Genomic DNA, 16,142 nt, shown 5'->3' with positions numbered 1-16,142 from the left:
ACAGTGCTCTAGGCACACCTAAACCTGTTCAGGTGCCTACCCCAGGCATCACTTCCAGTCCAGGGCTCCTGCAATCTGCACCAAGAGACAGTGTGACTGACTTACCTACAGGTCGTACTTACCCCAGAAGAAACAGACTACCTCCTGATAGACTGTCATTGTAGTCTAGTGACTAACCCATTACACTGGGGCAGAATAATCCCCTCTGGGTTCAGTCCGGATTGAGGTAGTCTACCCTCTCTCCGTAGTTCAGGCAAAAGTTCTACAGCCATTACATGTTTGTTAAAAGTGAATTATATTTGAAGCAAAGACTTTTAAGAGGGAATACAGAGGTAGTGAATTGTTTTACTTCCATTAAGGGAACATCAAAAGTAAAGGGGGAGGGATATGTTGTGTATTGATTGCTTAAGTTTGTCCCTTATGAGCTACAGGATGCCCCCCTGTGTTATGTGTTGTAAGTGACGTGTTAAAACCTCCTCCTGAGTTGAGAAGCAATACAAGCGCACCTGCAATTCTCCTTGGTCTCCCGTTTCTTCATTATTAGTTGTAGTACAAAACAGTATAGTACACAAAGCATACTGTTCTTACTCATTAGGTGACATTGAGCATACCTGTGTTTCTCTCTCTCTCTCCCTCGTTACATGTCAATCCTGAGACACCAGTGATGCTAACCTCTTCTGCTCTTCGGACTTGCCTGATCCATCCTGATGCCCTACGTCTGGCTGGAGGACGGCCCCATATGGACAGTCAAAAGATACATTTAGAAGGTGGCTCTGGACACTTATAGTTTTGCTAAGATGGTGTAGGATTACAATTACCATGAAAACTTTAGGACTGCAGTGCCATGAATAGTTTTACACTCAGGTCTCCATCAACGAACAGTTGAGAAGTTCAACAAAATAGACCTCATGCTAAAATGAATTTCCTGGTTACACAGTTGTACTTTGTGACTCTATACAGTTATAGAGGCAAGTTATTTATAATCATACTATCTGTTACAAGTATCACCTAGATGAGGATGAGTTCCCTTTTGAGTCTGGTTCCTCTCAAGGCTTCTTCATTGTGTCATCTGAGGGAGTTTTTCCTCAACACTGTCACCTCAGGCTTAATCATCAAGGATAAATAAATTTATTAGGAATAAAATTAATTAATATGTTTAAAGTCTTTATTTTTCTGTACAGCTAATGTCTGTTGTTAAAAGCACTATAGAAATAAACTTGACTTGACTTTTGTTTTTGCTGTACACTGAAGACATTTCGGTTTGAGGTCAAAAGATGAACATGTGGCGATAAATCAGAATTTCAGTTTTCATTTCCTGATATTTACATCTAGATGTGTTAAACAACTTCGAACATGGGCACCTTTGGTGGCAGATCACGCAATTTTTAGGAGAGCAAAAGTTTTGAAACAGATAACACTTAATATTCAGCTGTATATCTCTTGTTTGCAGTAACTGCATCAAGCTGTTGATCTACTGACATCACCAAACTGTTGCATTTTTCTTCTGTAATGTTTTTCCAGTCTTGTAGCGCAGCTTCTTTCAGTAGTTGTCTGTTTTGGGGGGTTTCTCCCTTCAGCCTCCTCTTCAGGAGGTGAAATGCTGCTCAGTTGGGTTAAGGTCTGCTGATTGACTCGTCCAGTCTAAAACCTTCCACTTTTCCCCCTGACGAAGTCTTGTTGTGGCAGCCGGGTCGTGGCCAAGCAGCAGTCTGTGAATGGAGGGCGGGGTCGGGGAAGGTAAGTGGCTAAGTCATTCCACCTGCTGTCAGTGTGTGTGTGTGTGTGTGTTACAGGGATGGAGCATAAAAGGAGGGGGATAGCAGAGAAAAGGGGTTCCCTCCCAACCACAATGCATGTGTGTGTGTAGAGTGTGTGATAGTGTGAGTGAGTGAAAGCTGAAAAGCTAAATTAAGTTAAATAAAGAGTTTGTGTGTGACCGTCAACTCTCACCTGCCGTGCTTCTGTGTGTCCCAGGTTTCGGCACCACTGTGGTAGTTCCTGATGTGGGTGGAGCACAGAAGCATGGCAGGTGAGAGTTGAAGGTCACACACAAACTCTTTATTTCACTTAATTTAGCCTTAGATGGAGTTTACCACCCTCTTTGGGCTCCATTCCCAAACAACCCGACTCTGAGAAGTTCGCGTCCCCAGCGGGGCAGGGGCCGTTACCGGCCTCACACCATCCACGGGCTGAGCCTCCATCAAAAGGACTCAGGCTCCCGGCCCCCGCCAGGAGATGTGGGCTTCTGTATGCCACATTTCCCCTTCGGCCTTCAAAGCTCTCGTTTGAATATTTGCTACTACCACCAAGATCTGCACCTGCGGCGGTTCCACCTGGGCCTACGCCCGAGGCTTCTGCGCCACCACAGTGGCCCTCCTACTTGTTGCGGCTTAAGGCCAACACGGGGGAGACCCGTGGATCCCCTTTTCCACGTTCTGCTGGCAACAGCCGGGTATGGGCCCAACGCTCCAGCGCCATCCATTTTCAGGGCTAGTTGATTCAGCATCGGGCGCTTTAACCTGGCGTTCAGTTCATCCCGCAGCGCCAGTTCTGCTTACCAAAAGTGGCCCACTGGGCGGCTCGCATTCCATGCTCGGCTCCAAGCCAGTGAGCCGGGCTTCTTACCCATTTAAAGTTTGAGAATAGGTTGAGATCATTTTGGCCCCAAGGCCTCTAGCTTTACCGGATAAAACTGCAATGAGCGTCGGCATTCTGGATGTGCTACGGGAAAATTGGAAGGAGGGACCTTCACCTAGCAAAAATGAAATCCAGTATGTTCTTGATCTGCACGCAAAACTCCACACCGTCACGCACCTAACCCAGGAGAATTTGCGGTAGGCACAAGAATGTCAAATCCAACAGGGGCACGCGCCTTAGAGAGTTCACGTCGGGAGACAGAGTGCTTGTATTATTGCCCACATCGAGCTCCAAATTAGTCACCAAGTGGTAAGGGCCCTTCGAGGTCACACGGCGAATTGGGGATGTCAACTATGAGGTGAGGCGAATGGATAGGGGCGGTGCATTGCAAATCTACCATCTCAACCTTTTAAAACACTGGAATGAGGGGGTCCCTGTGGCACTGGCATTGGTAGTCCCGGAGAAGGCAGAGCTGGGGCCAGAGGTGAAAAAGATAACATCTTGGACCACTCCAGTCCCTTGTGGAGACCACCTCTCACCGGCCCAACTCATGGAGGTGGCCAAGTTGCAAAAGGAATTTTCTGACGTGTTCTTGCCCCTTCCTGGTCATACCCACCTCATAGAACACCACATTGAAACGCCCCCAGGGTGGTAGTGCGTAACCACCTTTAACGCTTGCCCGAACACAAGAAAAAGGTGGTTTGGGATGAACTCAAGGTGATGCTCAAAATGGGCACAATCGAGGAGTCCCACAGTGACTGGAGCAGCTCAGTGGTCCTGGTTCCCAAGACTGATGGGGCGGTCCGGTTCTGTGTGGACTATAAAAAGGTCAGTGGGGTGTCTAAATTTGACGCATACCCAATGCCTCGCATTGATGAGTTGCTTGATCGGTTAGGCACTGCTCGCTTTTATTCGAAACCGGATCTAACAAAGGGATATTGGCAGATCCCCTCTATCCCGAGAGAAAACGGCCTTTTCCACACCATTTGGATTACACCAATTTGTCATGCTCCCTTTTGGGTTATTTGGGGTGCCCGCTATGTTCCAGCGGCTTATGGACAGGGTCCTCTGCCCTCACGCTGCCTACGCGGCCACCTATCTGGATGATATAATAATCTACAGCTATGATTGGCCACAGCACTTGGAACACCTGAGGGCCGTTCTGAAGTCGCTGGGGCGAGCGGGCCTCACAGCTAATCCGAAAAAGTGTGCAATTGGGCAGGTGGAAGTATGGTATCTGGGGTTCCACTTGGGTCATGGGCAGGTGCGTCCCCAAATTAACAAGACTGCAGCGATTGCGGCCTGCCCGAGGCCCAAGACCAAAAAGGAGGTGAGACGGTTCCTGGGGCTGGCTATTATCATAGGTTTATACCTAATTAGTTGGACGTCACCAGCCCGCTAACCGATCTCACTAAAAAGGGGGCTCCAGATTCGGTCCAGTGGACGGAGCAGTGGCAACAGGCCTTCTCTGAGGTAAAAGCTGCACTGTGTGGGGGGCCACTTTTACACTCCCCTGACTTCTCTGTCCCCTTTATTTTGCAGACTGATGCATCAGACAGAGGGCTGGGGGCCGTTTTGTCCCAGGAGGTGGAGGGCGAGGAGCGCCCTGTGCTGTACATCAGCTGGAAACTCTCGATGTGTGAAAGCAAGTACAGCACCATCGAAAAAGAGTGTCTTGCCATCAAGTGGGAGGTCCTCATCCTCCAATACTACCTGCTGGGGTGCCCTTTCACTCTCTGTTCGGACCACGCACCCCTCCAGTGGCTCCACCACGTGAAGGATGCCAATGCGCAGATCACCCGTTGGTATCTCGCCCTCCAGCCATTTAAGTTCGAGGTGTTCCACAGGCCGAGGGCACAGATGGTGGTGGCGGACTTCCTGTCCTGTCGGGGGGGGAGTCAGCTTCAGGCCGGACGGCTCCCCGGCCTGAGTCGGGCGGTAGGGGTATGTGGCAGCGGGGGCGTGGCCAAGCAGCAGTCTGTGAATGGAGGGCGGGGTCGGGGAAGGTAAGTGGCTAAGCCATTCCACCTGCTGCCAATTAGTGTGTGTGTATGTGTGTGTGTGTTACAGGGACAGAGCATAAAAGGAGGGATAGAGCAGAGAAAAGGGGCTCCCTCCCGACCACAATACATGTGTGCGTGTAGAGTGTGTGATAGTGTGAGTGAGTGAAAGCTGAAAAGCTAAATTAAGTGAAACAAAGAGTTTGCGTGTGACCATCAACTCTCGCCTGCCGTGCTTCTGTGCTCCACCCACATCAGGAACTACCACACCTGTGTTGTGTTGCAGTGTGTTTTGGGTCATTGTTTTACTGCATGATGAAGCTCCTCCCGATTGGATGCATTTCTCTGTAAATTATCAGACAGAATGTTTCTGTAGACTTTTGAATTCATTCTGCTGCTACCATCATGAATTCCATCATCAGTAAAGATCAGTGAGTCTGTTCCAGAAGCAGCCATGAAGCCCAAGCCATGACACTACCACCACTGAGTTTGACTCTTATGTTCTGAATCATGAGAAGATCCTTTCTTTCTCCACACTGTGGTATTTTTTTTGTGGATTCCAATCTGGTCTTATGATTCTTACTGCTGATGAGTCACCTCTATATTTCTCAAAGTCTTCTTCAGACACTGGAATGTGATACCTTCACCCCTGCCCTCTGAAGGATGCTGGTGATGTCACTGGCTGTTTTGGGGGTTTTCCTCACGGCTCTCGCAATGTTCTTGTCATCAGCTTCTGTTGCTTCCTTGGCTGACCTGTTCCATGTCTGGTTGTTAGCACACCAGTGGTTTCTTTCTTTTTCAGGACAATCTAAATTGTTTTACTGGCAATGACCAGTGCTTGTGCTATGGCTCTGATCGAGTTTTTTTTTTTTTTCTCAAATTTGAAATGTCTTGCTTTTTCTCCCATAGACAGCTCCCTGGTCTTCATGGTGGTTTATCCTATTTCTCAACAAATGCAGTCTTCATAGGTGAAGCCCAGGGCTCAGACCTAGAGCAGACATTCAGAGTCAATCTAACACAGACCTGGGCATTTTACGGCCCGCGGGCTGCATCCGGCCCTTTGGTTCATTCTGACCGGCCCGCGTAAGGTTAATTAGAAATTACAAAATAAACGTATTTTCTAATTTTACCTCATGCATGGGGGCGGCACGGTGGTGTAGTGGTTAGCGCTGTCGCCTCACAGCAAGAAGGTCCTGGGTTCGAGCCCCGGGGCCGGCGAGGGCCTTTCTGTGCGGAGTTTGCATGTTCTCCCCGTGTCCGCGCGGGTTTCCTCCGGGTGTTCCGGTTTCCCCCACAGTCCAAAGACATGCAGGTTAGGTTAACTGGTGGCTCTAAATTGACCGTAGGTGTGAATGTGAGTGTGAATGGTTGTCTGTGTCTATGTGTCAGCCCTGTGATGACCTGGCGACTTGTCCAGGGTGTACCCCGCCTTTCGCCCATAGTCAGCTGGGATAGGTTCCAGCTTGCCTGCAACCCTGTAGAACAGGATAAAGCGGCTAGAGATAATGAGATGAGATGAGACCTCATGCATGGACTAAATGTGCATTGCTTTTTTTTTTTAAAGATATTTTTTTGGGCTTTTTTCACCTTTATTGGATAGGACAGTGTAGAGACAGGACAGGAAATGAGTAGGAGAGAGAGAGACGGGGAGGGATCGGGAAATGACCTTGGGTCGGAATCGAACCCGGGTCCCCGGATTTATGGTATGGCGCCTGAGCCACCTGAGGTTCTGTTTCTCATGTGGCCCCATGGAAAAAAATAATTGCCCACCCCTGATCTAACAGAATACACTATCAAGAAACATCTATCAGTTGTCTGTTTTGTTCACTATAAAAAAAATGGGTGGGTTCAAACAAAAGGTGCCATTGTTTGTTGACGCAAATATCAGGAGGTGGAAGTGGAAATTCTGATCTGTCGTCTCATATTCACTGTTTTTCATATTCAAACCCAAATGTCTTCAGTGAAAGGCAAAAATAAAGGTTTTGCTTCAAAACTTTTAGAGGAGACTGTCCCTAATCAAGCTCTCGCGCTCTCTGTCGCCCCCTCGCGGTTACTGGTGAAATAATCGGCTCGAGGCTTTGCGTCACGCGCGAAGGTGACGGTTGAAGAGGCAGGGAGTCGCGAGCGCCGCTGACAGCCCACACCGCAGCTCGAGCCGTTACAGCGTCGAGTCACGCGCTCCGGTATGGCGGCGATTCATTAAAGACACAGAGACACCGCGCCGTCCTTCACCGCCACCCTGAGCTCTGATTCACACCGAACACCGAGATTTATTTCACCGGAGCGCTTGCGCGTTGCTGCGGCGGGGCGCGCGAGACACTGGCCTGAAAGAAGAAGAAGAAGAAGAGGAGGAGAGAGAGAGAGAGAGAGAGAGAGAGAAAGATTGTGTTATTGAGATAAAACGCACGGTAATGGCGGACCGTGATGCTCTGCCGCTTCCTCTGGAGGTGAGGGCGAGATTGGCGGAGCTCGAGCTCGAGCTGTCGGAAGGTAAGTCACGCGCTATTGTCCTGTTTTTATTAGTATTTTATTCTGGAATAATGAGGGAGGAGAGACGACCCCCCCCCCCCCCCTTCTTCCCCCTTCAGTGTTCAAGGCGTCCAGATGTGCGCTGCGCTGCATCTGCGCGGTGTGTGTGTGCGGTCTGTGCCCTGTATATTTGCGGTATCTGCGCTGCTGCATCACTCCGTCACGTCGCGGTGCGTTTTGGGAGAAAAAGCGGCCTCTCGGTTTTATTTTCCGTTTCCACCCTCCTGCATGTCTTTGTTTCATTTCCCTGCACTGCTTCACCTTCAGTAAGAAATTCACACACACTTTTATTCTCATCACACTCCCGGAATTTAAACACCACAAACACAGATAAAAGATCAAATTCCGCCGCGTTTTTCCTCATTAATTCCTCTGATCTCTCACTGAGGAGCGGCTGAGTGACTGATGCCTCCTCACATCTCCTCCATCTCCAAACAACCCGCTTCACCCTGCTGTAGAAACCTGCAAAAAAGCTTAAAGCTCGTGTGTGTGTGTGTGTGTTGGTTGATGTTTCCCAGCCATGTAAGGTGATTTTCAGAGCGCTGCTCATGTTCTGCATAGATCTTATTATTTCTGTTTGCGTGTGTTGATGTCTGATGTACACAGTTCTACACGCAGGTCGTGTTTTTCATGCAGCAGATTCAGAATGTATGTTTGTGTATCTTTATGGCTCTTACAGAGAGATTGCTGAGCAGCGGTGAAGGAGGGTGTGCTGTTTCTGTGCACTGAGGTGGTTTTGTACCTGATGTTCAGTGTGGTGTGGGATTCAGTCCTGAACACTGCTCCAGATTCATCACACTTTCTACATGATGATGAATAATTCATCAGACTTTATTCTGTTCCATCACAGAGCTGTACACACTCGCAAGCCCTTTATAGTGAGCGTCAGTGTGGAGTGTAAACATCGGTCTGGTGTCTGTGATCCAGCGAGTGTTTTTTAAGGTGCAGCACATCCCTCAGTACTGAGTGTTCACACCAAATCCACACGCACAAATCCAAGAGATCTGACCAATAAATCTCTGTTTAATGACAGATTTACATTTGGGTTGCAGTTTAGAGAGAATGAAATCAAAACACAAAACTCTTTCAGTCCACTTCTGAAACCTCACAGCTTTATTCATGATTACTGCTTGCAGTTAAACAAACTCTGGATCGGGAAGTCACAACTCGGAAATCGAACTCTGTATTCGAGCTACAAATTGGGAAAAACATGGATGCCTTCATGTTCATCTTTTGTTAGCAAAAAGCTAACCAGCTAACTGTGATGTGTGTTTTCCTCAGAACAGTGAAATATAGAGCCACTGTTGTAGATTTAACCTGTGAACATGTCTGATATCAATGGATCTCATGCTAATGTATGTATATAGAGTGTAACTTGTTAAGTTAAGAAGTGCTGCTGTGTTTCCTGTTGATGCTGTGTGCCGTCATGTTGATCTGACATCATCTGCCCAACTCGGGGGTGAGGAAACTGTCCCGACTTTTCCAGGAGGAATTCTGAGTTGAGGCTTGTTTGCTGACATCTTCAGGACAGAGGAGTTTACACTTCTTTACAGTTTCTCAGTGACTTGATGGAACAAGCTGCAATTTTTTTCTTATTAACTTCATGAGAGATAATAAAGAGGCTGGTGAGGGAACGAGTGTTTATAGCTGCTGTAGCGCATTTGAGAACAGGAACTAACTCATTTCACTGACGTTCCAAAACCATTAAATTAGAACTGTAAACAGATAAAAATGTATGATGTTTTTAAATAAAAATAGCGATATAGCCCATGTGAATTTTGGGAAACCTGTGACATGAAATGTGTTTGAGAGTATTTAGTCAGAAATGTAAGTTGTGTCTCAGACCTTCTGGTGTTACTGCAGGAAAAGAGGGAAAATATTGTTTTAAAGCATTTTTCAATCGTTTATCAACACAATACAAAATACTGCTTCCTTCTGATGGATGCTGAACCATGAAATCATGTATGTGACATCACTTCCTGTACCAGAGCATCAAAACATCAACAGCAGACCAGTATCCACGTCCTGTATGATGACACGGTGATGGTGTTTCACCACCTGATCCTCACCTTTACAAGGTCTGAGAATCTGCAGGAGTGAATATTCCACAGGGACGAGGCGGACGTGTTTGTTTTGGGAAACACCTTCATGTGTCAGGAACCTTGTGTGTGTGTGTGTGTGTGTGTGTGTGTGTGTGTGCGTGTATATATATATATATATATATATATATATATATATGTGTGTGTGTGTGTGTGTATTATTATTTTTTTTTTTTACAGAACATGGAGGTGGTGTGTGTTGAGGCCCCAGTACAGGGCTGAAGATCATTGCATTGAAATTCCTGCAACTTTTTTTTTTTATTTGTTTCTCTAAACACAGCCACATCTGGCTTCATTTTACATCCTGCAGTCATCAGGCATGTGGAGCTCCAACACACAGCGCTGTTAACCCCTTCCTCTTTGTGTTGCACATCACACTGATGATGGAGCACCTGTTACAGTAAACACACACACAAGCTGGTCATGATGCTTCTGCACCTTCAGTGTTCCTGAGTGTTTTATTAAAATGTAAGTGTTTATCTGCCCTTCAAGCTTCGTTAGGATTAATCAGCTTGTTTAGCTCCTGACTTTGTGATTGACATGTTGAAGAATTTGACTTTCTCCTCTCACACCTGTGTAATGAGCAGATCTGAGGTCCAGTGTGTGATTATAAACTGAAATGGAGAACCGTTTATCAAATAGTTTTGTGAACTTGTTGGCAAATTTATATTTTTGCTGAACAGTTCAGTTTTATTTATTGACCTGTGACATCTGAATGTTCTGTAATGGCATTCTATAGGTCTGGTTCTCTGTGGAACCCGTGTGAGAGAACCCGCTATTAATCATGAGTATTTATTGTGTTGGTATTTTAGTGCATTAGTGTGTGTGTGTGTGTGTGTGTGTGTGTGTGAGAGAGAGAAAGCTGTGTTTGTCTCTCAGACTGTTGTGTTATTGATGTTTTGATGAAACTCCAGAGATGAGGGGAAACTCCTCACTGCTGCGAGTCTCTGAGGTGAAAATCACCACATAAACCTTTAACTTTAATTTCACTGAATTTCTCCTTCACTACATTTTAATTTCTGAACTTTACATGAACAACATGAAGCTTTTTCTGTTTGATAAACAAATTCTTTGTATGTGTGTGTGTGGGTGTGACTGTTCTCAGACCTGCAGTGTGTGTTTATATTTTTCACATTATTGTCAATGCGGTCCTTTTTAAAGGTTTAAAATACCTTGTTTTTGAGGTTATGTTTGTGGTTAGACCTCAATGCCATGTCAGAAATAGAGATTTACAGTCAGCACTTTAAATTTTTAAGATTTTAGATTGATGAGGTTGTTATAAATATGGACAGGTTCATCGTGATGCTGTTGTCATTTGTGAATCGTTATTCTCAAAGTAAAAGCTCATTAATAGAACACATTGCTGATTTCCTCAGAGATGTGACTCATTTATTTATTCAGTCTGAGGTTTATTCGTGGTTCTGTCTGATGGAGTCACGCTGTTCTGGGGATCAGAAATGATAAAACATCTGTGTTTATTCCTGCCGCTGCTTTTAACACAAACACCTGGATGGAGGTGGTGGAGTTCTCCTGTCTCCTCTCCGTCGATCAGAGCAACGTACTGACTGAAGCATGGATGTTGGACAGGTTCTGCTCTGAGCGCTGATGTGTTTTGGTGTCTCACTGATGGGTGTGTGCGCGTGTGTGTCTTGGGGTCTTGTCACTGCCACTCACCTCTGTGTTTCAGTGAGGATGAGATCACGACGCTGGTTAAATACTGAAGCGTGTCAGGGTCACACAGGGTCACGCTGTCAGCTTGTGTTCACGCTTTGTACTGCCCTGAATTCTGTAACACAAGTGGAATGAATTTAGTGATTTTAGATATTATTATAAATTTAATATCCAGTAATATTTTATTTATTGCAGAGTATATGTGAGAATTGAACACAGTAAAAACACACGGTGTGTACAGGCTAAAAAGAGAATCTGAGATATTTTTTTTTTTTAGATAGTCAGTATGAACCAGATGGGATCAGGACACTTGGTCCAATGCCATTTCATCCAATAGTTGAGACATTTCGTCCAAAGCCTTTTTCATATGCACTATTGATTATTTTATATGTGGTGACAATATGCGCGACAATATATAAACAAACCATAATTAATTTAAGGGTGTGCATTAAGCAGGTTTATCAAATCAAGTTTTTGTATAGCGCTTTTAACAATAAACATTGTCGCAAAGCAGCTTTACAGAATTTGACCGACTTAAAACATGAGCTAATTTTATCCCTAATCTATCCCCAATGAGCAAGCCTGTGGTGGCGGTGGCAAGGAAAAACTCCCTCAGACGACATGAGGAAGAAACCTCGAGAGGAACCAGACTCAAAAGGGAACCTATCCTCATTTGGGCAACAACAGACAACATGACTATAACATTAACAGTTTTAACATGAAGTCAGTTTCGTTGATGTTCTATCTCTTCATTGATGGAAACTTGAGTGCAAAACTGTTCATGACAACTGCAGTCCTAAAGTTAGCAAGTCAACTGTAGTCCTCAGCCATAAAAGCATTACTGTAAGAGTCCAGAGCGTCTTCCAAGTGTGACTTTCAACTGTCCACATGGGGCCGTCCTCCACAGGAGCGATGCGATGAGACTCCAACCAGACACAGGGCACCAGGATGGATCAGGCAGGTCTGAGGAGCAGAAGAGGTCAGCATCTCGATCTCAGGATTGACATGTAACTCAGAGGGACAGATTTTTTTTTGGGGGGGGGAGAGAGAGAGAGAGAGAGAGAGAGAGAACACAGGTCGTTAGGTATGCCCAATGTCACCTAAATAAGTAGGAACAGTATACATATTGCACTGAGTACAAGCAGGGACTTCGGCAAAACTAATTATGACAGCATAACTAAAAGGGGAGAGCCAGAAGGTAACACAGGCATGAGGGAGCCCCGGGACATAAAGCAGCAGCCACTACACCATCAACAAACTCGAGTGAGCAAGCGAGTGGGGGACTGACAGCATCCATACATCCCAGTTTACCAAAACACTCTATGTCTGAGGACCCTCCACATCTACTCCTTTACCTCATAAACACCATTAACAAAAGGCTTGACTAAACAGATATGTTTTCAGCCGAGATTTAAATGCTGAGACTGTGTCTGATTCCCGAACATTACTTGGAAGGCTGTTCCATAACTGTGGGGCTTTGTAAGAAAAGGCTCTGCCCCCTGATGTAGCCTTCACTATACGAGGTACCAGCAGATAGCCTGCACCTTTTGATCTAAGTAGGCGTGGCGGGTCATAGAAGACCAGAATTTCACTCAGGTACTGTGGTGCGAGACCATTCAGTGCTTTGAAGGTCAACAGTAGTATTTTATAATCAATATGAAATTTGATTGGGAGCCAGCGCAGTGTGGATAAGACAGGCGTGATGTGGTCATATTTTCTAGTTCTAGTAAGGACTCTTGCTGCTGCATTTTGAACTAACTGGAGCTTGTTTATGCACTTATTGGAACATCCAGACAGTAAGGCATTGACAATAATCCAACCTGGAGGTAATGAAAGCATGAACTAGTTTTTCTGCGTCATGTCTTATCTTAGCAATATTTTTGAGATGAAAGAAAGCTATCCGGGTAATGTTATCAGTGTGAGTTTCGAATGATCACTCCGAGGTCTTTTACTGCTGCATTTGAAGAAACAGAAAGGTTTATGACTGCGTCTCTCCATAATAAATGGAAATATGCCAAATGATAGTGAGGTGACAAATTGCTGTATATTTTTAAACCAATCCTAAAGAAGAATTCTTAATAGAATTTGACTGAAGCGGAAGACATTTTTGTAAAGCAAACAAGTGACCCTCCCTATTACAGGCTGCTCTCCGAGCTTTGAGTCCAGTGAAGCCATTTAATTCATCATATAGCCAGTCTTAAGGCGTGTGCGCAGTCTGGCACGCGCCCAAGAGTCCTGCGTGAGGAAGGAGTTTTTGTTGAATATTTCTTGGATTTTACATGAATACTAGGTAGTGTTCAAAACAATACCATTGTTTTGAACACACTCACCGAGAAAGGCGAGACTGAGGCGATCTTTACTCGCCATTAGATTTCACAACTCGCATTTGCCGAGTGACGGGTGGTTAAACTACACTCTGCAAAAATGTGTTTTGCTTCGGTCAGATTCCATTGAGAATTCCTCCTTTTTTCGAGCAAACAAATACCTGAAATTTAAAATAATCGATAGTGCATATGAAAAAGCCTTTGGACGAAATGCCTTAAATATTGGACGAAATGGTTGTTGGACGAAGTGTCCTCTATCCAACCAGATATTAACAGACTTCAGAACTGAAAGAAGTACAATATGGGGTTTCACAGGGTTCTGTCTTGGGCCCTGTATTATATGAAGTTCATGATGGTAGCTTTCACTTCTCCACTAAAGACACACAATTATGTTCATCACTTCACTCAGATTCAGCAGCTCTGCTACGCAGAAATGTAAAACTGTTTCAGAAAATTTTGGATAACAAAGTTTCTCCAAAATACTGATATTGGTGCTCAGGTTACAGATTTCGTTCTGGAGTTTGGCAGCTTTTCTGCAAAACTGAAGCTGCATTTAAGAACCTTGCTGTAACTGTCAATGTTGGATATTATCTCTAAAACTGCTCGTTATTATCTGAGAACATCAACATAAACACTACTGAGAAATTAGTGCCTTGTTTCAGAATCTCAACACTGGACTACTGTACTGTTGTATAATACACACTGTTCTCCACTCATGTAAATATTAAACTCAAAAGTAAACTGCTGCTTTATAACCTTCATGAAACAATGTGAAATATTTCTTTATTTGGCAATTTGTGTTTTATTACCTTCCAGAAATCTGTCCTTTATGGCAAAAAGGTCAGAATTACTGTCTGTATAATTTTAGCTACCTTTGGTTCATTAAATCATAGATCAGAAAACTGGAGGGAAATATAAAAAAAAAAATTCAGTAAAAAATGAGAATTTAATAACTTTGGAACATGACCGCTGAAAGTGATATTCAAAGTTTAGATGATGCGTTTCACAGCAGAACGTCATATAAATATAAAAATAGTTTAATAAAATGAAAGTGGTAGTTTAGTAATAAGTGTCTGACCATGTGTCGGAGCTCAGCAGGACTTCAGCAAGCGTGTGCCTTTTAAACTGCATTTAAATGTTGATGTTAAAGCAGCTGCGTTCACATCATTTCCACTCAAGCTCTGAAACTCATGATAAAAAACGGCGTCTGAGACACAAGTATGAGCATCCAAAACACAAGAGCTGCACAGTCACGCTGACGTGTTCTCTCTCTGCAGGACGTTTCTCCTTCACGTGAGCTTAGTGTTTTCCTTTACAGCACATTCCTCACATTCGAGGTTTATTCTGTGTGTGTTTGACTTGCTGAAATCCAACTGTGATCACAGATTTTTAACACTCAGGATTTTCATCCTTACTTCAGATTAACCCACAGTAACCTTTGACCTCTCACGCAAAAGAGATTATGGCCAAACATTTCTTTTTCCAAAGAAAAAGAAATGTCCAAGTATAATTTGAATGAGGGCAGCACGGTGGTGTAGTGGTTAGCACTGTCGCCTCACAGCAAGAAGGTCCTGGGTTTGAGCCCAATGGCCGATGAGGGCCTTTCTGTGTGGAGTTTGCATGTTCTCCCCGTGTCTGCGTGGATTTCCTCCGGTTTCCCCCACAGTCCAAAGACATGAAGGTTAGGTTAATTGGTGGCTCTAAATTGATTGTAGGTGTTAATGGTTGTGTGTGTCAACCCTGCCTCTCGCCCATAGTCAGCTGGGATAGGCTCCAGCTTGCCCGCGACCCTGCACAGGATAAGCGGCTACAGATAATGGACGGATGGATAATTGGAATGATTCAGAGACAGAAATTAGAATAATTTGTGGATTGTTGTTGGATTTCAGTGGTTTATAAACGCAGTACAGTGAAATGCTGAATGTTTGGATCAGTGCATTTCTTCCTGAAGTGGCTGAATGAGGAGAAGCATGAAGTGGACTGTTCTTCATCTAACAGCTCTCTCAGGCCACTTACTACAAACAGAACCAGGTGCAGCAGGCTTCTTTAGTTTTTAAGGATTATTATTATTATTATTATTATTATCTCATCTCATTATCTCTAGCCGCTTTATCCTTCTACAGGGTCGCAGGCAAGCTGGAGCCTATCCCAGCTGACTACGGGCGAAAGGCGGGGTACACCCTGGACAAGTCGCCAGGTCATCACAGGGCTGACACATAGACACAGACAACCATTCACACTCACATTCACACCTACGGTCAATTTAGAGTCACCAGTTAACCTAACCTGCATGTCTTTGGACTGTGGGGGAAACCGGAGCACCCGGAGGAAACCCACGCGGACACGGGGAGAACATGCAAACTCCACACAGAAAGGCCCTCGCCGGCCCCGGGGCTCGAACCCAGGACCTTCTTGCTGTGAGGCGACAGCGCTAACCACTACACCACCGTGCCGCCCTATTATTATTATTAATCAGTTAAATGTATACAGTGCCTTTCTCATACCCAAGGTCACATTACAATTATAGAAAAAAAATGAAAAATTTTTGCCACAGGTGGCAAAGAAAACCTGTGAGATGATGTGCGGAAGAAACCTTGAGAGGTGGCATTTCTGCTGTATGACTGTGTTATTAGACTGAAACTTACTTTTGACTTCATTTTTGAAACAGAATCTCTAAAATCCACCCACTCAACCACAAGAGCCTCGAAGAAACAACACAAAATAATTAGTTATTATTAAAAGCTGTAGCTGAGATCTTAAAGGTGCTGACTGCAAAGTTGAATTCTGGGCAAAAATGTTCTATTTCTATTGCCGTTGGAGTTTTGAGATGTTTCGTGTTGATTTGAAATTGATTTGAGTTGAAATTGAGGAGCTGCGCTACT

General features: G+C 44.8%; 1 protein-coding gene across 7 annotated transcripts in view; it reads left to right on the top strand.

Moving 5' to 3' along the window:
- The first annotated feature begins 6,778 nt into the window (after positions 1-6,778).
- Positions 6,779-16,142, top strand: part of dip2ca (disco-interacting protein 2 homolog Ca) — a 210,705-nt gene continuing 201,341 nt past the window's right edge. For all 7 annotated transcript variants that reach the window (XM_060899648.1, XM_060899645.1, XM_060899646.1 and 4 more), the window contains exon 1: positions 6,779-7,127. In XM_060899648.1, the coding sequence (XP_060755631.1) occupies positions 7,049-7,127 (79 nt within the window). In that variant the 5' untranslated portion in view covers positions 6,779-7,048. The remainder of the gene's footprint in view (positions 7,128-16,142) is intronic.

This window comes from Neoarius graeffei, chromosome 19, assembly GCF_027579695.1.
Source record: "Neoarius graeffei isolate fNeoGra1 chromosome 19, fNeoGra1.pri, whole genome shotgun sequence".
Lineage (NCBI taxonomy): Eukaryota > Metazoa > Chordata > Actinopteri > Siluriformes > Ariidae > Neoarius > Neoarius graeffei.
The sequence above is the reverse complement of the archived record's forward strand: the minus strand, read 5'-3'. Positions and strand labels throughout refer to the sequence as shown.